The sequence below is a fragment of the Equus asinus genome, chromosome 25 (assembly GCF_041296235.1).
Source record: "Equus asinus isolate D_3611 breed Donkey chromosome 25, EquAss-T2T_v2, whole genome shotgun sequence".
NCBI lineage: Eukaryota > Metazoa > Chordata > Mammalia > Perissodactyla > Equidae > Equus > Equus asinus.
In genome coordinates this window covers 32,635,584-32,663,022 of record NC_091814.1, presented here as the reverse complement: position 1 = coordinate 32,663,022, position 27,439 = coordinate 32,635,584, and the positions used below count along the sequence as shown (strand labels likewise).

At 41.2% G+C, this 27,439-nt stretch overlaps 1 protein-coding gene across 28 annotated transcripts in view; it reads right to left on the bottom strand.

The window, feature by feature from the left end:
- The window catches only part of HHAT (hedgehog acyltransferase), a 317,507-nt gene that overhangs the window by 207,901 nt on the left and 82,167 nt on the right, over positions 1–27,439 (bottom strand). For all 28 annotated transcript variants that reach the window (XR_011498116.1, XR_011498117.1, XR_011498115.1 and 25 more), the window contains one exon: positions 26,891–27,062. Coding sequence is in view for 25 of the 28 variants with exons in the window: in XM_070497291.1 (XP_070353392.1) it covers positions 26,891–27,062 (172 nt within the window). In the remaining 3 variants the exon portion in view is untranslated. The remainder of the gene's footprint in view (positions 1–26,890; positions 27,063–27,439) is intronic.

The following is a 27,439-nucleotide window of genomic DNA, read 5'->3' as shown; positions in this document are numbered from 1 at the left end:
CATCACTCTTGACAGTAAACATTGCTCTTAACAGTAAACATAAAAGAACTTTGTCCGACCAACTGCATTATTCTTATATAATAAATATTTATGGAGTGTCAATTATTAGCTGTCTCCTCTTCTAGGCACAGAGGACACCATGATGACCAAATTAAATAAGGTTCCTACTTCCACAGAAGATATAATCATTCAGTTGTGAGAGACAAACAGGGAAAAATTCAGACGGTGATGAGCCCTGCGCAGAGAATAAAATAGGGTGACGTAAAATGCCGGTTGGCTATTTCTGTTTGGGTCACCAGGGGAAGCTTCTCTTAGGAAACGACATTTAAGCTGAGATGGGGATGACAAGAAGAAGTCACACAATGATGAAGGGAAGAGCATTCCAGCCTGAAGGGAGAGCTAATAAAATGTCGTGAGGTGGGAATGTGCTTGCTGTGTCTGAAGGGGAAGAAGCCGGCGTGGTGGAGAGCAGAGGGGAAACAGAAGGTGGTACGAGACAAGGCGGGGAGGTGGGTAGGAGCCAAACAAGGCATTTTATGAAGGAGGATCAGTCTGGTTTTATTCAGAGCACAACAGAAAGCCATCACATTGCTACCGAAATGTGCTGCTTCTCAATGAAGTCACGCCATTCTAGAACAAGTTTTACACCCCCAAATTCTGAAATCTCAGTCTGCCCACTTCTGGTACACAATGATTCAACCCTTTTACGCATATACAAGGCTTTCCATAAACAGACAAGAGGTATTTGGAAAAGTCAGAACACAATTTATCTCATGAGAAGGAGAAAAGTGTGTTCCATCCGAAAATCCCTATTTATGGGGGGTTTGTACCTCAACACTCAGGCAAATCGAGCTCCAAGAAACCAGCAAGGCTCCCAGGAGGTGCTGGCTGTCTTTTAGAAGAGCTGAGTTCAGAAACGTCGGGAGAAACAGCCAGACGACACGCCTCACCCACCCTGACAGCAGCAGCTCCCTCAGGCTCCAGCCCATCCTGCTCTCCCACAGTTCACTGCTCACATGGCAGCCTGACAGCTGCTTCCTCCGGAACTCCAGGATAAAACCTGTAATCGTCCTATAGCAAAGGGATGTTCAAAAACACCCCAAGACGGGGAGCAGGGAAGGAGAATCAGTTAAAAAGAGAGAGACAGACGGGAGGAGGATGTGCCTTCCAAATAGAAACTCATTGCATAAAACCCCACAGTCCTCCACACGCAAACACTCCTGACTCTGGGAAAGAAAAATGGCCCTACGTTTCTAAAGACTGGTTTGGCAAAGAGCAGCCAAAGCCTTTGACCCAGGAAATCACTCTCAGGAAATCATCAGGGATGAGTTCAAAAAGGCTTATGCAAATATGTTTGCTGAAACACTATTTATAACAGGGCAAAATTTTAAACAACAATCAACAAGAATCAGTTAACTAAATCACAGTAAAGCCAGAGGAAAGAATGTCATAAAACTAGTAAAAATCATACTCTAAAAGAATAGAATCTAAAAGAATATTTCATCACGTGAGGAAAAGTTCCTTCTGCATTAAGCTTAAGAAGTAAGCTGCAAGGAAAACAGGGCAATGAGCAAACCCTTGTAAATAATGTGGACAAGAAATGAAAGGTAAATGAGAAAGGTGGTGGGCGAGTGGCTGGGGAAACTCTCACAGTTCTATTTTAACTCTGCACCGCTACTATGGTCACTGGTGAGCATGTGACTGTTATTAAAAACTCATTGAGGTCACAGTTTGGCATCAGGAGGGTGCAGAGAAAGATCGATCAGAAAAGTGAGCAAGGTCCTTCTTGGCAAAGTCGTTGGGCTGCACCTCTGTAAAAACAATCACTGAGCTTCCTGCCTGCGGAGGGCGCAGCAGGCTTCAGATTTCCTGTTTAACCCCCAGGGGGCCTCCCTTACAACTCTTAGAGTCTCAGGCCTTTCAACAACAAGCTGCTGTCGTCGAAAATCAACACTGCACTTGCAAAACTTGACTAGTCTTCCTCCTAGTCCTCATTCCTTACCGTCCATCCACATCACACACACTCCTGCCTCCCTGAGCTATCAATGGTTTTCGTTTGTACCCATGTCACAGGAGGCAGCCCACATCAGCCCTGACTGGCAACACTCATGCACCCAGTGATGCACCAGAGCCAAAGGAGAGGGAGTGAAGGCAGCAGAAAGAACAAGAGCCTGGAAATCAGCACACTTGGCTCCCACCTCGGCGTGGCCACCAACCAGCTGTGACACTGGAAAGGCCACTGAGCCTCTCGAGGCTCCACTTCTTAATCTGTAAAATAAGAGTGTTAGACAATCGGTGAGGTCTAATTTGGCTCTAAAATTCAAGAGTTCGAAATCTCCCAAATATCACACCTCCAAAGAAATCCCCGGGCCGTGGGGAGAAGATAGCCCAACGTACCTGGAGCCCAGAGGACCTTCTCAAACTGTTTTCATTCTACAATAACTCTCACTGTACAAGTCTGGGCCCTGCAAAACAATTTAGGCATCTTGGGGAAGCCATGCTTTATAACACCCCTCTTAAGCATTAACTTGATCTTGCAAAAAGCACCACTTCCATCTGCTCTATACTCAGTTCCGAGTTCTCATATAGGCTGACCAATTATCCCAGTTTCTCCAGGACTGGGGAGTTTCCCAGGACAAGACTTCAGTGCCAAACCCAAGACAATCCCTGGCAAATAAGGTCAGTTGGTCACTCTATCTCTCAATATACTCTCTGTTTGGTTTGCTTCTCCCAACACACCCTCTATAGTCCACATCAAAACAAAATATAACACCTTTTTGATCTGTACACACATTGCTGCTCAGATCAACACCACCTGCAGATCATCAACAAAGGATTCCCCAGGTTGCCTCAAGGATCTCTCCTCAGGTAAGAGCCTTCATTCATCTCCATCCATTGGGTGCTCTCAGATTGGCAGGGTTTTTTGTAACCAATAAAACAAAAAAACACAAAGGAACTTTTGTAAATGTTCAACAAAAACCACACGAATAAGACAAATCCCTTATTTCAGCATTGAACCATCACCATACATTATATTGCTAATGCCCTAAAGAAAACAGCAACTAAAAAACAAAGCAAACATATGGCTGACAACAGGAGAGTCAACAAAAGGATCCATTTATTCACTGGTGGATTCTTTTGACAAATATGGATGAAGCACTGATTCTGCACCAGCCAAACAACGATGAAAGAGAGACACAGACACGGGGAGTTTACAATCTACATGTCTGCTGATCATTAATAGATATTAATCAAAGCATTTAACAAACACATTTCCCAAACTGGCTCCATTCTGGCTATCTATAATAAAAGTTAAAATATCAACTATTTCACCCTTAAGATCACAGGAAAACAGGAGTATTAACAGAATATCCACTTGTTTGTCTCTTCTAAAACGTTGCATATTCATAGAAGATAGACATTGTGTTTTCTTTTTTTGTAACCCTGGAGAGCATCTAACAAAATTTATGACATTGACCTGAAAATTTCGAAAAAAAAGGAGTCAAAGAGCAAACGAGGAGACTGTTCAAAGCAAGAAAACAGAAAGGAAGCTGTTCCACTGCCTGTGATTGTACCCAGTCACCGCCTAGAATCGGTGTGCCAGAACTCAGAAGCACCGGGGTGACTGAAAGCTCACACCCCAATCTCAAGTGCAGAGAAATGTCAGAACAAGCAGGGAAAGAACACCAAGTGTCACGTACATAATTTTCAGAAGTTCTCTACATACTCAAGAGAAAGAGGATGACAAGGCAAGGCTAGTTAAAGTCTCAGGTATTTACACTTAATAATTCTAAGACTTTAATAAGACTTTAGAAACCAACACGTACATTCACGTAGTGGGGCAGCTCAAGATAAGCTGACAGCGGTTGCTTTCAATCATTGACTGGTCACAGGAGTGTTGGGAGGACATGTTTAGTTGCAAGGATGCCTGGGCAGAGAGCTTTAAAAACTGTGAATCAGAAAGCTGATGGTATCTCACCCACCAGGTGCCCAAGGTCGAACCTCAGTCTTTGTCTCTGATTTCAGCCTCTCCCCCTCAACCTCCACAGCCAACTGTTTAGCAATACCAGTCAATTATACCTCATGAATGTCCCAGATTCACTTTTCTGTCCATTCCCATAGATCTTGAAACACAAATTACCCTGGTTCATGTCTCCATTACCTCTTGTCTGCCTTCCTTCACTTCAGTCTTACTTTCTATCAAAGCAAACATACACACACATCACAGAAGCTTCTAACCATGCTGAATTTCTTTCATTTCACTAAATATGCCTTAGATCTCTCATCCTAGGGCACCCTTCCCCAATCCTCATTCCCTCATCTATCTGCTACCTGTTTCCTTCCTAATCTTACTCTTTCAGGTTTCCTCTTAGGCATTACTTCCTCTGAGAAGCCTTTCCAGACTCCCCTAGACCGAGCTAGGTGCTTTTCTTCTATGCTGCCACAGCACCCTGGACTTCTGCCATCACAGGACCTATTGCCCTCTGTTGTAACTGGTTTTTTGTCTAAACAATGCTTTAGACCATGCATTCTGCAAGGACAAAGGGTGGACTTGCCTTGCTCACCTGTACATCTTGGTCAGCTAAACCAAATCAGTTTACTCAAACCAACCAGTTCATTCATGAATGAAGAGAGCACAGTTCTTTAACTGTCAGTGTCTGGACTGCCCACGTTGCCACTAGGTTCCATCTGCTGGTCAGACTCTCTGACCCAAGGTAGGCTGTGACCTGCTTTCCATCTGTCTCCCATGCTAGATCTATCCAGAGGACCAATGCCCTGAAAGCCACTATCTTGAGAGGAGGCAGTATTATATAAATGAGCCAAAGATCACCTCTGGATATTGGCTCCCAGGTTGTTTATTTCTTTACACCAGGCTGAGATCCATTAGTTCAAAAGCCTACAAGTGCAAAACTCAAACTTTTATATATCCAATTGTTTTAAATATAGCCCAACTCATCAGTCTTTTTGCCATCTAGAGGCCACCTCCTTTGCATACCCTGTGAAACTGTGCCCAACATCTGCTACTCATAGATAAGACAAACCTCAGGGTTCTAAAGACCCTATGTCATTGCTGCCCTTCACAGATGTCTAACCCAGAGACTCCCCACCATGCTACCAAGTGATGTCACCTAGCCCCCCACCCTCTGATCCCATTCTCCCTGGGGAGTGCCCTTGCCCTCCTCCCCTTCTGAGTGGGAGGGCCCCACAATGTAGCTTATGGAGAGACTCATATTGTGAGGCACTTCCCCCAAATGCAAACCTGTCAGAGCATCACCCAAAGCTTGTATGTGCTCCTGCCACCTTGTGCTCATGTCTTTTTCCTTGATCAGCCATACAACCCTTCCAACCTCCTACAGGCAGAAATCTGGAGAATTTTGTGCATTGATAATTCCTGTGTAGTCTCAGTTTGATAACTTTTAATCTGTCTCATAACCTTAGCTTTAAATTTAGCACCTGGCTTAGTCAGTATTGCTTCTAAAACCTAATCTTCACCTGCAGAGCTCTGTCCCAACAATTCAGGACGGCCTCCTAGCACGCCTGACCCTGGCTACTCATCTACATCTTATTGATCTGACTGGACTTCCGAGCCCCTATTCTCCTGGCTTGGACACCAATTTGGGGCACTAGCTTTGTCGGTCCAAATCTGTATTTCTAGCCCATGCTCCTGGCAAACAGCCCTGAACTATTACTTTACCCGTGGATGCTGCTAGAGAAGGGTCTTGAACCGAGGGCTCTATGAAATTTCTAGTTTCCATTCCTAAGATTGAATGGTTCATAATATTTGCAACAGAGCTTACATGAATGTGCCTGGAGATAGACTTGAGGACAATGAGCACCACAGCAAATGGCATTTATGGTCTCATTTGTAGATCCACAGAAAAGGAAAGAGATTTGTTAGCATAACAGGATTTTATGTCTTGATTTCTTTTAAGTTGTTATGACATTGAGTGAGCCTGAGATCTGGAAGGAAATAATTCATACATGCTTCTGAAGGCCAAATACACTTTCTCAGTGACGTTCTAATGATCCAAAAATAAGGTCTCACTCCACACAATCAAATAGTGCAGTGGATAAGAAGTGTTAACAGACCCTAACTAAAAATTTTTCCCCTTATTAACTCAAGTTCAGGCTTCAACCACTACGGGAGAACGATCAAGAATCTGAAGAGAATGCCACAGAAGATGGGATTATCAGAGGCAAGTGAGACCAGTTGATTTGAGTGATTCTGTCTGCCTGTCCTCCAGGCTACATAATAACCTTTTATAGAAGAAGGTCCTCTAATCTTTGCATCTTCCTCTGCCTTCAGAAGCATCAACATCTGACAAATATGTGCACAGAAGTGTTTGCTGCTGAGGGAAAATTCTCAGGTGCTGTCTATGGTGTCTCTCCGAGGAAAAAGACGACCAGCCATAACTTGACAATGAAAACCTGGCCTCCATTTTTCAGTAGGCACTCACTTCTCTTTTCTCAAATGTCTGGGACCTAAAAGAAAGTACAGCCCAGAACAAAGGGGATGCCACAAACAAATAGCCTCAGAATCAGAGGAGATCTTTTAACACCGTTAACCTCACTGTCATCTCTTCTGTCTCTGACAGAAAGCCTCAGGTAGACACTCAGTTCGCACAGCACTACATTCGGGACATAGAGAAGATGTTGTCAGCTTCTCACAGATCTGATCACAACAGATACCCTTGGACAAGCATACAAGTACGAGATATACAAACAGCCTATATACACACATACATACAAACACAACACACATGCACACACCCCAACTTATAAGAAAGCAATGGGCCAGAACATCATGGATAAGTTAGGTCTGGCAGTGGAAAATGGGCAAGAAAGTACATAATTGGGAATGAGGATCTGGGAAAATGAATGAGAACAAGAGAGTCACATAAGGACAGGCTCTTAGTCTGGAGAAAGTCAATAGTTCTCCCATTTTAGTTACTGGGACAGAACTGTGTATCTTAGCAATGCCAGATTACCTGACTAAGTTAGGGACTTCTGACTTAAGGAACAAAACTGGCCCTTGATTTATTTTTCTTCAGTCTATGGCATTTTCCAAGAGAATACACTCTAATTTATATTTATAGTTGCAAAAATACAAAGAATTTTTAATTTCCCATAGTGTTGTCTCACAATTAATCCCACGTTTATTTTTTCCAGCCTTATTGAGATATAATTGACATACAACCCTGTGTAAATTTAAGGTGTACAACACGTTAATTTGACAGATTTACACATATAGCATCAGCTAACGTCTCCATCCTGTCACATAATTACCATTTCTTTTTTGTGGTAAGAACATTTAAGATCTACTTTCTTAGCAACTTTCAAGTATATAATATGGTACTATTAGCTATAATCACCATGATGTACAATAGATTCCCAGAACTTGTTTATCTTGTAACTGGAAGTTTGTAACATTTGACCAATATCTCCCCATTCCCCCACCCACTGGTAAGCACCACTCTGTTTCTCTGCATTTGGCTTTTTTAGATTCCACATATAAGTGAGATCATACAGTATTTGTCTTTCTCTGACTGATTTCACTTAGCATAATGCCCTCAAGTTTTATCCAAGTTGTAGCAAACTGCAGGATTTCCTTCTTTCTCATGGCTGAAAATAATCCAGTGTGTGTGTGTGTAAGTACAAGTGTGTGTGTGTGTGTGTGTGTGTATATATATACATACACACATATATCACATTTTCTTTATCCATTCATCTATTGAAGGACATGTAGGTTTTTTCCATTTCTTGGCTATTGTGAATAATGCTGCAATGAACATGGAGGGGCAGCTATCTCTCTGAGATCCTGTTTTCATTTCCTCTGGATATATACCCAGAAGTGGGATTATTAGAACACATGGTAATTCTATTTTTAATTTTTTGAGGAACTTTCATACTGTTTTCCATAGTGGCTGCACCCATTTACATTCCCACCAACAGTGCACAAGGGTTCCTTTTTCTCCACACCATGTTATCTCCAACACACTCTCTCTTCTTTTTGATGAGAGCCATTCTAACAGGGGTGAGGGGATATCTCATTGTGGTTTTGATTTGCATTTCCCCGATAATTAGTGATCTCAAGCACCACATGTTTACTTTTAAATGTCTGTTTCTTGGCTTATGAATATCCATGCTCTGTAAATTTGCCCCATTCTCCATTTGTCAGATATTTATGTGCCAGATATTATGCTTGGTGTGGCAGACACTGCCACTTGCCTATCCAACATCCATTTGTCTTTTCTTCCTAATAAAATCTTGATTTTGCTCAAGTAGCAATGTGCCCTCTTAAAAATAGTGACCTTCCCAGAATGCTTTGCACCTAGGTACAGCCATGACCCATATTTGTCCAGTAAGAATGTAAGCAATTTTCTACTTCATGGGGCTTCTGAAAAAACTATTGTTTTTCCAACAAAAGGTAAAGAATGATTTGAAACTTGTCTTTAACCTTTTCATCTTCCTACTTTTTCCTCCCTGGAATGCAAATGTCATGCCTAAGGGTGAAGCCAGCTTGAGACCACAAGCTACAGAAAGCTGGAAGGAGCCTGGGTCACTGATAACTTCCTAGGGCAGCTACACCAACACTGACCTGCTCACCTTTTCGCTTCTTCTTCTGTGAGAAAAATAAATGCTTATGTGGTTGTGCTACTGTAGTCAGGCTTCTACTATATGCAGCTTAACTGGGGATACAACAGTCAGTAGAAAGAAACTCTACTCCACGCTTTAAGAGCCTCACTCTCAAAAATGAATGACCAGGGGCCGGCCCAGTGGCGCAGTGGTTAAGTGCGCGCGTTCCACTTCGGCGGCCCGGGGTTTGTCGGTTTGGATCCTGGGTGTGGACACGGCACCGCTTGGTACACCATGTTGTGGTAGGTGTTCCACATATAAAGTAGAGAAAGACAGGCACGGATGTTAGCTCAGGGCCAGTCTTCCTCAACAAAAAGAGGAGGATTGGCAGCAGTTAGCTCAGGGCTAATCTTCCTCAAAAAAAAAGAAAAAGAGTGACCAAGGGTCACCAGTCATTATTAATATGAAAGACAGAGACCAAGGAAACAAAGGAGAAGACAGGAACCTGGGGAAAAAGGCAAAGCAAAGAGAAGAAATGCTCCCTCCAAACAACTAATTAACATCATCAGTGAAATAAGAGAAAATACCACGATCCATGATAATACAACACTATAAAAGATCAGCATTTGAAGAAAAAGAGATCATGAAAATTAAAACTATTAAAGCCAAAAAAAATTTTTTTGAGGAAGATTACCCCTGAGCTAACATCTGCTGCCAATCCTCTTTTTTTTTTTAAGATTTTATTTTTTTCCTTTTTCTCCCCCAAAGCCCCCCCGGTACATAGTTGTATATTCTTTGTTGTGGGTCCTTCTAGTTGTGGTATGTGGCACGCTGCCTCAGCATGGTTTGATGAGCAGTGCCATGTCTGCGCCCAGGATTCAAACCAATGAAACACTGGGCCACCTGCAGCAGAGCGCACGAACTTAACCACTTGGCCACGGGGCCAGCCCCAATCCTCCTCTTTTTGCTGAGGAAGACCAGCCCTGAGCTAACATCCGTGCCCATCTTCCTGTATTTTATATGTGGGATGCCTGCCACAGCATGGCTCGCCAAGTGGTGCCACGTCTGCACCCAGGATCAGAACCAGCGAACCCCGGGCCACCAAAGCGGAACGTGCGAACTTAACTGCTGTACCACCAGCCCAGCATAAAGCCAAAATTTTAAAAATACATTAATAGGTTAGAAAAGAAAGTTGAAAAATTAGCCCAGAAAACAGATGAAACCCAAACAGAAAAAAAACAAAAAGATGAAAAATAGGAGAGAAAGCATTAGAAAATTAGAGCTCCTGTCCAGGATATCCGACAACTCAGTGAAAGGCATCAGAGAAAGAGAACTTTAAAAAAAAATGGAAATGAGGAAATTATTAGCAAAATAATTCAAGAATATTACTCAAAATTAAAGAAAATCACTTTCTTTTTTGAAAGGGTCTCTGAGTGTGCAGTTCAAGGGATGAAAATAATCCCAAACCAAGATATAGCATTATGAAATTTTAGAACATTTTGGACAAAGAGAAGACCTTAAAAGCTTACAGAAAGGAGAATCTCAAGAAAAAGAATGACATCGGACACAACTGGAACACCATAAGCTAGAAGATAATGCAGCAATGTTCTCAAAAATCTGTTGAGGAAAAATGATTTCCAACTCCGAATGCTATAGCTACAGCTATAGAGGATCAGGAGGGCAGAAAAGAGAATTTCAGAGACACAGGGTATGAAAAATTGACCTCCTACACATCCTTTTTCAGAAAGCTACTGGAGGATGTGCTTTGCTACAATAGGGGAGTAACTCAAAGAACGCATTTGCTCTAGGAAACAAGGTTCCAGCACAAGAAAGAGGCAAAGAGAATCCTCAGGATAATGAAGAAAGGAATTTTCCTTCTCAATGGTTATGTAGCAAGTCTTGGAAATCAACAGATCCAGAAGGAAACAGGATGAAGGCCCCAGACAAAACTTAAAGATAAAATTAATAGAATACCCAGTCTCTGTTAACACACTCAAAGGAGATGTACACAGCTGGGGGGAAATGTAGGGATTGATTAATGATGAATATATAGAAAACCAAACAAAAAAGTCAATTATTAGCTTCATGGAAACTAAAAAATTCTGCAGTAAAAAAAAGAGTAACCATGGTAAATACATAACTCAGACTGTCATATAATGTAAGTACTACATTCTAATCTAACCAGAATTGAAAATATTAGAAGGATGGGAGGATGAGAAGTATGCCTATGCATAGTGGAGATGAGGTATAAAAAAGTTAAATTATCATCTTCTAGAGTGAAAATGTAAGCAATAGCTTAGTACTGTTGGATTGGAGAAAAAAAGGATGGTGACTAGGTAAGGAGCAAGTGGTCAAGTTGGTTTGCTGTTGTTGTTTTAATGATATACTGAATATTTGTAATTACTTTTGGCTGCCCAGCATCTAAATCCCCTCCTGTGTTCAGGGAATTCCCCATCTTATGAGTCTCTGTAGTCGGTGCAGGCTTCTTTCTACCGTAGAAGTGGAAAATATCAGATACTTGCTTCCCAAGACTCCCTAGTAATTCATCTAGACTCTGCCAATCAGATAGGGACACTCTGGTGGCAGTGGTACTAATGGTGTTAATGGTGGTACCCAGTGGCCAGTAGTGGTGTTGACAGTGTAGGCTACAGAGACCAGCCAAAGCACTGGCCGCAGTAGGAGCAGGGGCATCCTCATAGAATCAGTTCTGTGGCGTAAGTAGGGGTTTGATTCCTGGCTGCATAGCTCTGAATTCAATTCTCCAGCCCTCCCTGCGATTCTCTGAGCTACCCATTTTCTCTTTAATGCATTTGGTTTTCTGCATAAATCATCCAAAGTTGGTTTCTGCTACTTCCAAGAAAGAAACTCATTAAGAAATTGATACTAGAGTAGCTGTAGGCATCACACCCTTGGGGAAATCTCAGGAAACTAGATTTGTTTATCTGGGTTCTTTGGGGCTTAAGACTAGAAATAAACAGGGAAACTGGAAGCTCTAGGCACACAGTGTTGAAACTGTTAATGATTATTGCCTGTGGTCACCTGGAAAGAAGCAGCCATTAAAGGCAAGGCTCTTGGTCACCCGACCAAGTGGACACTTCCACAGAACACTATTGTGGTAGATGCTATGATATACTGCTCAGATCTTCCTCCAGGAATGAAACGTTTATAATCAAGCTGGTGAAAGTATGAGCAGTTGAAACCCTCAGCTGTTAGCCTCTTTGGGGACTGGCTTAGCTCAAGAAAGCTGCCTTGCCCAAGGCCACACCCCTTTCTTGGGCAGCCCAAATCCAATGACTAATTTACCCCTGAGTATAAAAGCTTGTCCCCTTCATTCTAGTTGAGACAATTCTGAGAATTACTCCACCTTCAGAACTCCCTACAGGATCGACTGAAGCTTCCATTAAGACTGCCTCGCAGCTCAATTTTCCCTCTGCCCAATCCTGCTTCCTTCCTTTTCCTTCCACAGGTGTTAATCCCAAGAGAACTGCCTAATCACCACCTGCAAGCTAGCCTCCCTGGGGAACCCAAACTACAACTGTTAAGAGCACAGTGTCCTTTAGCTGCAAGAAATATGGTGTAGGCTACTTGCTTTCCACTGCTGTGGAGAGCTTTAACAGCAAAGTAAGAAGAGAAGGACAGGCTCAGATTCCTAAATTCTCAGCTTATGCAATGGACTGAAATCCAGGGACATTCCATTACTCTGCCAAAAAAAAAAAAATCTCCTACCTCTCGCAGTCATAGAGGTGAGAAAGCCAAAACCAACCAAAAAGTTTGATCCTTAAATTTATCAAATTATCATGTCGACTGAACTCTCACCCTTGCAAGCTTATCTAATGCAAAGGTTAGGGTACCAATCTATAAAGAGTGGGATTCCTGAGAACTAAAATGGAGATTTATGATGACTTGGAATATTCTGAACCCCCAAACCTTAGTGAGCATCCTGTGTCAGAAGCAGCAGCCCCTCTTCCCTGTGAGATAAAGCTGATCTGGTCTTGCCTGAAGACTCTGTTAATGAAGTCACTTGAGGGAATTACTATGCAAAAGAAGCCAATTTTCCTCATCCCTTCTGCCTACTGCTCCTCACTATCTTAGATGGACCCTAGGGTGCCCCAACGAGCCTATTACAAGGCTTTCACTCCAAAAGAACTACAAGATTTTGCTACTTTATGTTGACAGAAATCTGAACAGTATGTGGGAGAATGGATTCTGAGGACTCTAGACAGAGGAGAAAAGAACAAATGCTACATTGGGTGGGTGGATTTATCGGTATGGGTACACTTACTAGCAATTCAGGATTTCATATGCCAGCTATAGCAGCTGGGAATGGTGTTAATTGTTTGAGAATTTGGAAACCCAGCCACTGCAACTCCCCATACTTATGGGGCTGACATGCCAGAAATTCTTCAGGAAATCATAAAGGAAGTAATAGAATCATTTCAGGAGATAAGAATGTCAGGGTAGATTTATCATGTGTGACCTGCTAACCCACCCCCTAACTATGTCCCCAAGAAAGCCCAGAAGACACGCCCTTCACCAAGACTTTGAGAAATACATTAGTGAGATGAGTGCAAGCATCTCTGAAATGTGCTGCCAGGGCCATTCTCTGTGAGCTGGGGATGCTGTTAGGAGACAATGAGATTCTTCATTTCAATGTGCAGACCAGATCCCTGCAGTGATAAAGACTAAATAGTGGCACTAACCCCCAAGGCAAAGTGGGCATAATTACCACGGTAAGCCATGTGGCCAGCTCAATAGTCACAATGCTCTGATCCACAGGAATCTCTGATGAAGTGTAACTGATCTTGAGGTCCTCAGAGCTTAGGCAGATAGAGATTCACACCACTTACCTTGGAGAAGTTTCTGTCCATGGGACACCTGTAACATAGGGAAAAAACTACCACCTCTCATAAGGTTGCTGTGAGAATTATATGTTGATATATATAAAGGTCTTAAGGTAACGTCTGGTAGAGAATAAGTACTCAATAAATGTTAACTATCACCATTACTACTACTGTTATAATTATATGTATAGCTGGAAAAAAATCAAGCCTTAGTGATCAGAGACCTGACAAGCGACCACAATAGTTACAACCCTTCACTCAAATCCATGAGCTGAGTCAATTGACAGATCTAAAGCCCCTTGAATGAAGGAAAGGCCAACTTACCATAAGAAAAACTACAACAATACCACAGTACATAATATGAGTCCTTTTCTTCCTAAGGTTCCCCAAAGAGACTTAAGTTATTTACTAGGATAACTGTGTTCCTCGAGAAAGTAATATATCCAGAACTTGGGCAGTCATTGAATATTGTCTCTAAGTTAACATTAATATGTAGGAACCCCAAATGTCATTCTGGTCCATGAGTCTGAGTGGGAGCAAATGAGGGCAATTGGTAGATGGGCTTTTGACCTGAGCTTGTTTCACAGTAGGTCCAGTAGGACCCCAAATCCATCTGTGGTTATTTTCAGAGTCCTTGAGGAAAGAACTAGAAGAATCCCCACCCTTCCTCCCACATCTATGAACTAAAAAGCCTATTACTGTAGGAAGTAGAAGATACAGGCATTACTCTCCCTATGAAAATAGTAACCCAAGAGCAATATGGCATCTCTGGTGAAACTACAGACTAACATCAAAAGACCCAAAGGAAGTAAGTAAAATGATTCTAATCATATCCCCATTTAAATTGACAGTCTGGCAGGTGCAAGAGATGAATGGGCCTCGGAGAATGACTATGCAATACTGTATACGTAATACAGTTAGGGACTCCAATTACAGATGCTCTTCTAGATGTGATATATTGGGGCAAATTCACACAGCCCCTGGCACTTTATTTTCAGCTCTGAAACTGGAACATTTTTTTCTTTCCTAATAACCAGAGAATATCCAAAGGAGTATACTCTAACTTGGTTGAGATAGAAGTACACCCCTATAGTGTTGGCTCAGGGTAATATTACCCTCTCCAGTTCTGTGTCCCTAATTCATCTACAGGAAACAAGTTTGGCCTACCCTCACAGAAGACCTGAAGTTGGTTTGCTACATTAGTAGAATCACGCTCATAGGACCTATAAAACCAGAAGTTCCAGGTATACCAGAAGTCTTAGTAAGATACAAGCATACCAGAAATAAAAGAGAATATGGGTTGAGTCACCTTAGAGAAGTTTCTCTGGGGTCAAGATCCAAATAAAGGACAAACAGATCCACCTTGTGCCACTTAGCCCTAAGAAAGAGGCCCAATTTTTGTAAGTGTCTTTGGAATTTAGAGGCAGTGTATACACAGTTGGGCATGCTGCTTTGACTCATCATTTACCAGATAAGCTATGCCTAACCACAGGGCACCAGAGACCATGCTACCTGAGTTATCCTTTACACACTGGGAGTTATCGGACCTAGTCATAAAAGCAGGTGTGCCCGATAGCACTCCATCAATGGAATCATACACATACACACACACACACACACACATATATACACATACATACATACACACACAGAGAGCATCCTGAAGTCATAAATACATTGCAGGAAAAGAGATCTCATCTTCCTAGTATGCCGATTCCTGCTAATGGCCATCCTTCTCCCATCCCACACCTAAGGCCCCAAGAGGATTTGATAAAGGAGGAAAAAACAAGCTCTGCTCACTGATGGCTCTCCATGGTAAGCTTGGAGGAGTGTTGATAAGGGGATTTTGAGGAAGAGGATGAATCCAATGAGAACATTTGTGACCCATGTAAACACTCAATCAAAGAGCCCTGCTGCTGTCAATAACAAAGTGACATGCTCTGTTCATATCAGCCAGCCTCTTTCCACAGCCATTCCAATAATTTTCAACAGGCTTATGACCAAAGTGGCCACAGTGGCAGCATTAAAGCCTTTGCATTGGATCAACAACATGGACTGCCCTTCACCAAAATTAACCTGGCTATCACCACTACTGAGTGTCTAACCTGCCAGCCTCCACTCTGGTGTCAGACCCTTCCATCTTGGAGGGGCCAGAAAGTTATCCTTATTCTGGGTGTATATTTGCTTTCTATACCCACATGCTTCTTCCTACACTGCCATCTATGGACTTATGAACTGTCTTATTCACTGTCATGTTACCAGACATAACATCATTTCTGTCTAGTGACCTCACTTTGTAGCAAATGGAATAACACAATGGGCTATACTATGGGATTCACTGGCCTTATGCCATCATCCAGAAGCAGCTGGCCTTACAGACTAGTCAGTCTATCAACAGTTTCAATATGGCACCAGATGAAAAACACTGTCTTATGACGTTTGGATGCTGCCCTTGCCTGTGATGTTCAGGTGCTGTCCCACAGCATGTCGAAAGTGCTCTGAACCAGCAAACTACATATGGTGCTCTTGCCCATAGCTTAAATATGTAGAGTCAGTATCCAGGGCATGGAAATGGGAGAGGCCCTTCTCACTATTACACCTATTAATCCACTTCTACAATAGCTGCTTCCCATCCCTGCAACTCTGATCTACTTGTTGAGAGGCCTTACAATCCAGCAAAGAAACACTTCCATCTAGGGACACACAATGATCCCATTGAATCAAAAGCTACTACTACCCAGCCATTTGGGGCTCCTCATGGAACTAGGTGAACAAGTAAAGAGGGGTAATGGTAGTTATCTGGGAAGATTAACCCTCACTATCAAAGGGAAAATGAGTTATTCCTACACAGTGCAAGGCAGGAAGGAGTACGGATGGAACTTAGGGACCGTATGGGGTACCTCTTACTATTGCTGTGTCTACTGGTGAGTTAATGGAAGACCACAGCAGCCAAACAGACATAGAACCAAGGGCTCAGAGCCCTTGGGAATGATGATTTGGATCACATCACTGGGTAAAGAACCCCAAATAACTGAGGTACTGACTGAAGGCAAGAAGGGGAAGTAGAGGAGAAAAGTCTTAAGTCCTCTGATCAGAACTAGCTCTAAAACATTTACCCATTTTCCTTATTTGCCATGTAATGAATTTACATATAAGTTTTAACTAATATTCCCCTTCATTCCCATACCATTCCACTACTCTTTAACACAAAGTGTGTTGGTGGTGGCTAACTCTACAACTGAACCCACAGTTACAGAATGTTAACATTATGACAGAACTCAAGGAGGCATGGACGCCCCACTGCGAGCCTGGACTTGGACTCGCAGGCAGTTACTGATGAGTCATTCCTCTCTGGGGAAGGAGATATGCATGTTTGAGCTCCATGAGGGACAGTTGTGTATCTTCTTGAAGATAATCAGTCTGTGGTATACCACTTGAGGACTATCTCTACTAAGGTCTCCTTGCTTTAATTTAAATCTTGTTTGAACTCAACAAACATGGAAAGTTGCTGCTCAGCATCCTCTTCCTATAAATTTCTGCATGGGAATAGAATTCACCCTCATTCAGCCTTCAGAAAGCTACAGTTCCTGTTGCCTTTCCCGCTATCTTTCTGATTGCTTTTAGGTGGTTTCAGCACACACGTTTAAAGTTTCCCTCAGACCCCTTCTGTTTTCTCACTGCTGCCTTATTCTAACAATGCTGGTTTATATTCCTCAAAATGATTCAAGTCAACAATGACTTCTCATTTGCCAAATGAAATAGAGCCTCTTTAGTCCCTCCGACTTGGCCTCTCTCCAGATGCTGATAAACTCAGCATTACTTCTTTCTCAAAATCTTCATAAAACCACTTGTTTCCTCCTTCCTTTATTAATATCTCGGCTCCTCCTTTTCTGTCTGCCTCTTAAATGCTAGTGTTCTCTAAAGTTCTATCCTCTCAGTAAGATACTTCAAAGGGAGGTGCTGAAAGGGTCTCAGAGTGGGCAGAGGTGGCCCCATTCAGGGCTGGCACAACCTGGCATGGGCACCACCCACAGTCCCTAAAGCTCAGAGCACTCGTGCTCATGTGGCAAACCTTCCTGGAGCCTGGCATCCACCTGAGAAGCTGATTATAACAGCTCTAAACCTCACTGGAAATTGATGTAGTAGGGAAAAGAAATCAACATCTCCCTGAGAAGGGATAAAATAAAAGGGAACGAAATTTTATTTGGACATCTCCAGGAGAGTATTAAAGGAAACGAAAGAAAATCAAATGTCACCCGTTGCCATGGAGTTCCTAATGTCCTCTTAATTACAGTGAGTACCACTTGAGCTCTGACAGCCAAGCAGCCACCACTGCTTTTTCCATCCCTGCCAGGAGAGGACTTAATACCTTCCACAGTTTGTGAATATCCTCATTGTTTGATTAACCACATCAAATGAATCCCACAGTAAACAACCTCTATTTACATCCCTATTCCCGTTAACTCTGCAATCATCACTTTTTGGAAAAATAACAAAGTACATGATTTCCCTTTGGCACCTTATGCAAAATCTTGGATCAATCACGGGCTTGGATATCGAGTCACTCACGTTAACATCACCCAAATGGCATTCGATAGGCAGAGTCCCTATAAAATTTATTTTCGTCACCTGAACGTGCATATGAAGTGTTCATTAGGCACCTCTGCAGGGCACTGTTCTGGGCTGAGCTCGGAAGGAGACAGACACCAAGGGCGGTGGCATAGTTCCTTCTCTAAAGCAGCTTTCACTCCACCTGGGAGTGTTCAGAGGGGGTCACTTCTGGGCAGGGTAGAACGTCACTCAGTCCTGAGATGCTGGGAGATGAAAGCCCAGTTGTATATCTTCTTGCACGTGAGACAAAGAGGCCTCTTTTACTCTATCAGTGCTGCTGCCTCACACTCATCTGCAACTTCAGGATGGAAAAAAAGGCCATCGTGGAAAAAGAAAGAACTCTACAACTGAGAGAACAAAAGTGGCATAATAAAAGGATCTCTTTACTATTTCAGAAGGAAAACAGAAACTACAGACCAGGGCTCAAGGCCCCCATGGCCTTTGCAAGTCTTATAACTCCCTGATATTTATTTTCTTCATCTCTATGAATGTCCCAAGAAGGATTAGCCCAAAACCCTACTGCTGGGGAAAGCCTGTGCGCTAGAAAGAAAGGGGATGCTTGTCAGGCTGTACCCCAATCCCATGGCAGCCATGGAGGAAAGGAAACCATGAGGAAGGCAGGGGGATGGTCAGTCTGCCAGAAGGAAAGAGGGAAGTAGGCGAGACTGATTGGGCTGTGCCAGAGCAAGGCCATCCGAGCTTCCTGAACACTCCAGGCATGACCAGTTAACACAAGTGAAGCAGCGTATCAGCAGCTGCCTCTATTTTCTCACTTCTGACTATTCTACAACCCTGGTTTACACTCCCCAAAATGACCAAGTCAACCATGGCCGAAGTCAACAATGACTTCCAAAATGAAACAGACTCTCTTCAGTCCCCTCTGACTTGGCCTCTCTTCGACTTCTGATAAAGTGAGCATTTCTTTCTTCTTGAAACTTTCACAAAACCATTTGCTTCCTCCCTCATTTATTAATCTTCCTTCTTACTCATTGCTTGCTCCTCCTTTCCTGCTTCCCTCTTAAATGTTCGCATTCCCTCAAATTCTATACTTGGCCCTCTCTTATTCTCACTGTACACGTTTTTCTAGGAAATCTCTTTGATCTCATGGCCCCAACTATTACATGCAAGTGATGGCTTTCAAATGTCTGTCTCCATTCCCAAGCCCCCTCCTGAGCTCCAGTTGCATATATCTAACTTAGCAGAGACGTCTCCACTCAATGTTCTATTTTAAATTTGACTTGTCAAATACTGGACTCTTGTTTCTTCCCTAAAACCTGCGCCTAGTCCTCTTATATTCCCTGCTCTTGGTGAATAGAAGTGTCTGTCATCACCTAAACTCTAAACCTGAAAATTCCCTAGACTCTGCCCTCTCTGTCATCCCCCATATCTCACTGGTAAGCAGATCCTATTGACTATACCTCCATCTCTCTCATCATTCCCTTCTTCTCCAACCCCCCTACTTCCTTCCAGTCCTCTTCATCATGTGTCTAATTTATTCAAGCAGTAGATCATGTAAAAACTGTCTTGCTCGTTAATGTTTGTTGAATGAAGAGATGAACCATTTTCTAACAGAGTTTCCTATTTCCAGTCTCACTCTACTCTGATTCACAATTTGCACTGCAATTATAATGATATTTCTAAACCACAAATCTAATTTCATCTCTGCTTAAACACTTCCATGGGTCCTATCACCTGAAAGGTAGAGTAAATCCTCCTTAGCATGATCCAGAAGCTCTCCACAATAAAACCCCTTCCTGTTTTCCTTGGCAGAACCTCTCACTATATCCTAGACTCTGCATCCACCGCTATTTACAACTCACAGTTCCTGAATGCACCAAAGTAACCCATACCGAGAAGGACCTTTGTTCATGTTGCAGCCTCAACCTTGTCCCCAACCCCCTCCAAGCCCTGTCCACCTATTTAAAGAATCAACTAAAGCATTAACTCCTCTATAAAACCTTTGTGACTCACTCCTCTTTCCAGAATTAGCAGGAAGGTGAGGAGTAACCTCATTCTCTTTTGTGCCCTCTGCCCAGTGAATCTTTACAGACATCTGTCTTGGTACTATAAAACTATATATGAAAGAAAACTAATGTTCTTCACGTGTGACTTCTCTAGAATGAGCTTCTTGAGAACAAAGACTGTTTCTCATTCATCTTTACCTCCCTCGGTCCAAGTCCAATGCCTGGTACTCAATCAACAAATGAAGCAATGAATATGACATCACACAGTTCAAATGCTAAATACTCAAGTGCAAAAGGAATTCAAAGTAAAGGAACTTTCAAGTTTAGAAAGGGTTAATATGAAAGGTTTCCTCCTTTAAGTCAGGATTTGAATCAGAATAGAGTAAGGATATAGTTTGACAAAGAAAAGGCTATTCCTAAAGTGACTGTATAATGACACTTTTGAGAATGAAAGAGGTTGCTATTAATAATTATGCCAAGAGGAAAAAAATCTCAGCTAACTTATAGAGTAACAAAGACAAGAATTACATCCAACTTCTCCTTAGAAACCATGCAGCTCTCTTCTATATTAAGAAGAGAGTAGAGTGAAATATTTAAAGCATTCAGAGGAAAAACAACAACCACCACCTAGAATTCCATATCCTGCAAAATTATCCTTCAAAAATGAATGAAAAATAAAGACCTCCTCCAACAAACAAAAGTGGTGGAATTTGTTTCCAGTAGATTTGCCTTGCAAGAAATGCTAAAAAAAAAAAAAAAGTTCTTCAGAGACAAGGAAATAATATAGGTCAGAAACCCACTCAGATCTACATAAAGAAAAGAAGAGCATCAGAGAAGGAATAAGTAAAGGTAAAATAAAACCTTTTCTTATTCTTACTTGGTCTAACAGATTACAATTGGTTCAAAATAATAAAAGCAACAATGTATTTACAACTCCAGTTTTATTTACAACTACAGCAAAATGAATGACACCAATAATACAAGTGATGGGAGAGAGGAATTAGCAATTAGCACTATTCTGTATTTGCATTAACTGTAAAGTGGTATAGTGTTAACTGAAAGTGGACTTGGATTAGTTGCAAATGTATATCGCAAACTCTAGGATAACCATTATAAAATTAAAAAAGATATATACATGAAATGCTAAGAGAAAATATAATGACATAAAATTCCCAATTAAAACCACAAAAGACAAAGAATGAAAGACAAAAATAGGAACAAAAACAAGAGCAATGAATAGAAAACAATAACAAGCATGACATATATTACTCCAATTATATCAATAATTACTTTAAATGTCAACGATCTAAATACACCAATTAAAAGACAGAGATTGTCAGAGTGGATCAAAAACAAGACTCAACTATACATTGTCTAAAAGAAACCCACTTAAAATATGAAGACACATTTAGATTAAAAGTAAAGGGATAGAAAAAGATATACCATGCTAACACTAACCAAAAGGCTGGAGTAAACATATTAATTTCAGACACAGTAGACCTCCAAGAAAGGAAAATTGTCAGGGATAAAGAGGGGCATTACATAATGATAAAAGGAGGCACTTCTCTAAGAAGACAATAATCATTAATGTGTATGCGCCTAACAACAGAGGGTCAAAATACATGTGGCAAAAACTGATAGAACTGGAAGGAGAAACAGATGAATCCACTATTATAGCTGGAGACTTCAACACCCCTCTATCAGAAATGGGCAGATCTAGCAGACAGATAGTCATTTAGGACCTAGTCAAATTCAACAACACCATCAATCAACTGAATATAATCGACATCTATAGACTACTTCATCCAACAAGAGCAGAATACACATTCTTCTCAAGCTCACATGGCATATTCACCAAGATAGACCATATTCTGAGCCATAAAACACATCTAAACAAATTTAAAAGAATAGAAATCATACAATGTCTGCTCTCAAACCATAACGGAATAAATTAGAAATTAATAATAGATGGACAACTAGAAAAATCTCAAAATACTTGGAGATTAAACAACACACTTCTAGATAATACACAGTTCAAAGAAGAAATCAAGAAAATTAAAATATATTTTGAACTAAATAAAAACGAAAATACAGCTTATGAAAATTTATGGCATACAGCAAAAGCAGTGCTTAAAGAGAAATTTGTAACATTGAATGCATATATTAGAAAAGAAGAAAGATCTAAAATCAATAATCTAAGCTTCCACCCTAGGAAACTAGAAAAAGCAGAACAAACTAAATCCAAAGTAAGCAGAGGAAAAGAAATAATAAAAATTAGAGCAGAAATCAACAAAATTAAAAACAGGAAATCAATACAAAAAACCAATGAAACCAAAAGCTGTTTCTTTGAAAAGACCAATAAAATAAATAAATCTCTAGCCAAGTTAACTAAGAAAAAAGAGAGAAGACATACATTACTACCACAGAATGAAAGAGGGGACATCACTACAGATCCCACCAACATCAAAAGGATAATAAAGAAACACTACGAACAACTCTATGCCCACATATTTGATAACTTAGATGAAATGGAGCAATTCCTTGAAAGATACAACCTGCCAACTCACAAAAGAAAAAATAGACAATCTGAATAGATCCATATCTATTAAAGAAATCGAATCAATAATAAATAACCTTCCCAAACTGAAAAAATTTAAGGGAGAAATTATACCAATACTCTATAGTCTCTTTCAGAAGAGAGAAACAGAGGGATTACTTCCTAACTCATTCTATGAGGCCAGCATTACCCTAATACCAAAATCTGACATGGACATTGCAAGAAAACTACAGACCAACATCTCTCATAAACATAGATGCAAAAATTCTCAACAATATATTAGCAAATCAAATCCAACAATGTATAAAAAGAATTGTACACCATGACAAGTGAGATTTATCCCAAGTATGTAAGGCTGGTTAAACATCTGAAAATCAATTAATGTAATCCATCATTTCAATGGGCTAAAGAAGAAAAATCGCATGATCATATCCACAGATGCAAAAAAAAATTTGACAAAATCCAATACTCATTCTTGATTTAAAAAAAAACAAACTCCCAAACTATGAATACAAGGGAACTGCCTCAATCTGACAAAAAGCAGCTACAAACAACCTATAGCTAACATCATACTTAATGGTGAGAAACTAGAAGCTTTCCCATTAAGATCAGGAAAAAAGGCAAGGATGTTCCTTCTCATCACTCCTTTTCAGTATCATACTGGAAGTCCTAGATAATTCAATAAGAGAAGAAAATGAAACAAAATGTATACACTTTGGGAAGGAAGAAATGATTTTTATTTGCAGATGACATAATTGTCTGTATAGAAAATCCCAAAGAATCAACAAAAAAAGACCTGTTGGAACTAATAAGCAATTGTAGCAAGGTTGCAAAATACAAAGTTAATATACAAAAGTCAATCACTTTCCTATATATCAGCAATGAACAAGTGGAAGTTGAAATTAAAAACACAATACCATTTACTTTAGCACCTAAAAATAAATATTTATGTAAATATCTAACAAAATATGTACAAGGTATATAAGAGGCACAGCTACAAAACTCTGATGAAAGAAATCAAGGAACTAAATAAATGGAGAGATATTCCATGCTCATGGATAGGAAGATTCAATATTGTCAAGATGTCAGTTCTTCCCTGATTGATCTATAGATTCAATGCAATCCAAAGCAAAATCCTACCAAGTTATTTTGTGGATGTCAACAAACTGATTCTAAAGTTTATATGGAAAAACAAAAGATCCAGAAGAGCCAACACAATACTGAAGGAGAACAAAGTTGGAGGACTGACACTATTTGACTCCAAGACTTACTATAAGCTACAGTGACCAAGACAGTGGATATTGGCAAAAGAATATACCAAAAATCAATGGAACAGAATAGAGAGCCCAGAAACAGACTCCCATAAATGTGGTCAACTGATCTTTGCCAAAGTAGCAAAGATAACACAATGGAGCAAATATAGTCTCTTGAACAAATGGTGCAGCAACAAGTGGATACCAACATGCAAAAAAATGAATCCAGACACATGCTTGACACTCTCCATGAAAATTAACTCAAAATGATCATAGATCTAAATGTAAAATGCAAAACTACAAAACTCCTGGGAGAAAATATAGGAGAAAACCTAGATGACCTTGGATGTGGCGATGACTTTTAGATACAAGACCAAAGGCACAATCCATAAAAGGAATGATTGATAAGCTGGACTTATTAAAATTGAAAATTTCTACTCTGTGAAAGACACTGTCAAGAGAATGAGGAGACAAGCCACAGATTGGGAGAAAATATTTCCAAAAGACACATCTGATAAAGGAGTATTATCCAAAACATACAAAGAACCATTAAAATTGAACAATAAGAAAATTAACAATCCAATTTAAAATGAAGAAAAGACCTGAACAGACACCTCACCAAAGAAGGATATATAGTTGGTAGATAAGCATATGAAAAGATGCTCCACATCATATGTCATCAGGGAACTGAAAATTAAAACAACAACCAGATACTACCATACACCCATCAGAATGGCCAAAATCCAGGACACTGAAAACACTAAATACTAGCAAGGATGTGGAGCAACAGGAACTCATTCACTGCTGGTGGGAATACAAAATGATACATTGGAAAACAGCCTGGCAGTTTCTTACAAAAATAAACATACTCTTAACCATACAATCCAGCAATTGCACTCCTTGGTATTTACTCAAACGAGTGAGAACTTATGTCCAGACAAAAAATAGCACATGAATGTTTGCAGCATTCTTATTCATAGTTGCAAAACTTAGAACCAACTAAGATGTCCTTCAATGGGTGAATGGATAAATAAAGTGTGGTACATCCAGACCATGGAATATTATTCAGTGCTAAAAAGAAACGAGCTATCAAGCCATTAAAAGACATGAAAAAACTTTAAATGCATGCTACGAAGTGAAAGAAGTCAATCTGAAAAAGCTGCACACTGCATGATTTCACCTATAAGACATTCTGCAAAAGGCAAAACTATGGAGACAGTAAAATGTTCAATGGTTGCCAGGCATTAGGGCAAGAAGATCAGGGAGGAAAGCATGAATAGACAGAGCACAGAGGATTTTTAGGGCTGTGAAACTATTATGTATATTATAATGTCAGATACATGTCATCACACATCTGTCAAAACCCACAGTCTGTACCACACTAAGTGTGCATCCTAAGGTAAACCACGGACTTTGGTGATAACGATGTGTCAAGTCATCGATTGTAACAAATGTACCCTTCTGGTGGGGATGTTGATAGCGGGGGAAGTTGTGCATGTGTGTGGGTCAGGGGATATAGGGGAATTCTCTGTACCTTCTTCTCAGTATTGCTGTAAACCTAAAACTGCTCTAAAAATGAAGTCAATGTAAAGAAAAAAAAAGGGGAACCATAAACCCAAAAATCAGGTTATCTTTGTGCAGAGGCTGAGAGAAGGTGATGGGATTGGAGGTGCACACAGACGGCTCCTCGGATTCCAGTTAGTTCTCAATCCGAATGTAGATATGCAAATGGGTCACTGACGACTTTCTGAGTCACTGCATTTACCGCCCCTCTCGCTGACCTTAGAGCTTTTCCTTACTGTTTAATCCCCATTTTGAATTGTGTTTTCCATTACTCATCGTTAAGATCACCCCAGTTGATACAGTCTCTTAACTTGGATGCAGTACAACTGGGATTCAATTTAGCACAAGCCATCATTTAATCCTATTGCGTTTTGTCTAACTACATTGTTAAAACCTCAGAATATTAGTTACCCTAACTATAAAAAAGATCTGTTTGGAAAGAGACCGTCATTAAAACAGCCCGACATTTTTTCAATCCTAAAAGGAATCTTCCTTAAAAACATTCTGATGAAGGCTGTGTGATACCAAGGACAATCAAGATTTTTTAAATCTATTAGAAATCCACACAGATCAGGAGACAGGTTTGTACTCCTGCCCTCAGCAAGGAGCAGCTTAATCTGGCCGAGAGACCACACATTGCCCATTGGAGCTACAGGCTGGAGGTCACACCACGGGGCTGAATTCAGCTACCACAGGAGTTCTTGAAAGGAGCACCAACAAAGAAATGAGATTTACTTCACAAAGGGGCCTGTCCTCTGCTGCTTTGGCCAGATGAAAAAAGACAATGGTTTCTCCACAGACAAGTCCTAGACTGCAGGCTGTGCCCTGCTGAGGAAATGACTTCGACCTCACCTACTTGCAGATATAAAGAAATGGGTAGACAAGAAGAAGGGACCAACAGAGGGACATACACACACACATACCACTTATTCTACCTACCAGATTCTTAATGAGGTAAGCCCTTCACCTTCATGGTTTCAATGAATCCTCAAAATAACCCTGCAAAGTCTGCTCCTGTTACAGATGAAGATGCAGAGTTTTATCCAGCTGCCAAAGGTTGCCCACCAGTGGTTGGTGGCACTCAGATTCAAACCTACGTCCGTCTGACTTTAAAGCTCATCTTGATTTTCTGTTGTTTATATTGTATACAAGAACAACAAGGAAAACTGCAGAACTCAGTCTTGGAGCATTGCCGCTTAGCAGGGACTCAAAGGCTGCCCCTAGCATCTCTTGCCCTTTCCTGTCCAGGGCAGTGCTGGCCACCCCAGAAAGATGCAGACCCAGCTAAGCTTTGTAGGATTCCGTTATGAAATGGGATTGCCACCATCTTTGGTTCCCAGACTACAAAGCCCAGCCTTCACCTCTGTCAGCCACCTCACACATGCATCACCTTGGCCACAAGGGGAATGGGATTGAAAAAAGGAGGGTTTGCTCAAGGCAACTGCACCCTTCTGCCCCCAGTGCAGCCTCACTCTGAAGCTACGTCTTGAAGCTTGTTGTACTGACAGTCATTTCCACAATTACCTAAGGTCCAAGAGGAGACAGCGCCCAGGAGGGGGGTGCTGCTGTAGATGGCGTGCATGTACATGAGGTGGACCATCAGCTCCGCCAACCACCAAGAGCAGAGGAGGCGGCCCAGCCCCAGCACGAGGATGGGAAGGTTGGCCTTCAGCGAGCAGTGCTCTTGCTGCTGCATCTAAAGTGGAAACAAAGAAGTCATTAGACTGTGCCTTGATGTCTAGAATCGTTCAAACAGTCCCCTAGACAATGTTTTTAATAAACTTCCAATCGATATTATGGCTGAATCTACTAAAAGCAGGTTGGTTTAGTTTGCCTTGGGAACACTCAATGTTCTTGGGTGAAAAAGTCATGTCCAAGCTTGAAAACTCTGTCCCAGAGTAAGAATAGGATGGAGTCAACAAGCTATCTTAGTGCCAAGGACCGAGATGGGTTCTGCACCCCTCGGGACGCTGGGGTCACTTTGGGCTCAGATGTCACCCTGCCTGTCTTCATCCATCACCCACTCACATCTCAGGCTGGTATAAGTAGAGCCAAGTCAGGAAGGGGCACAGG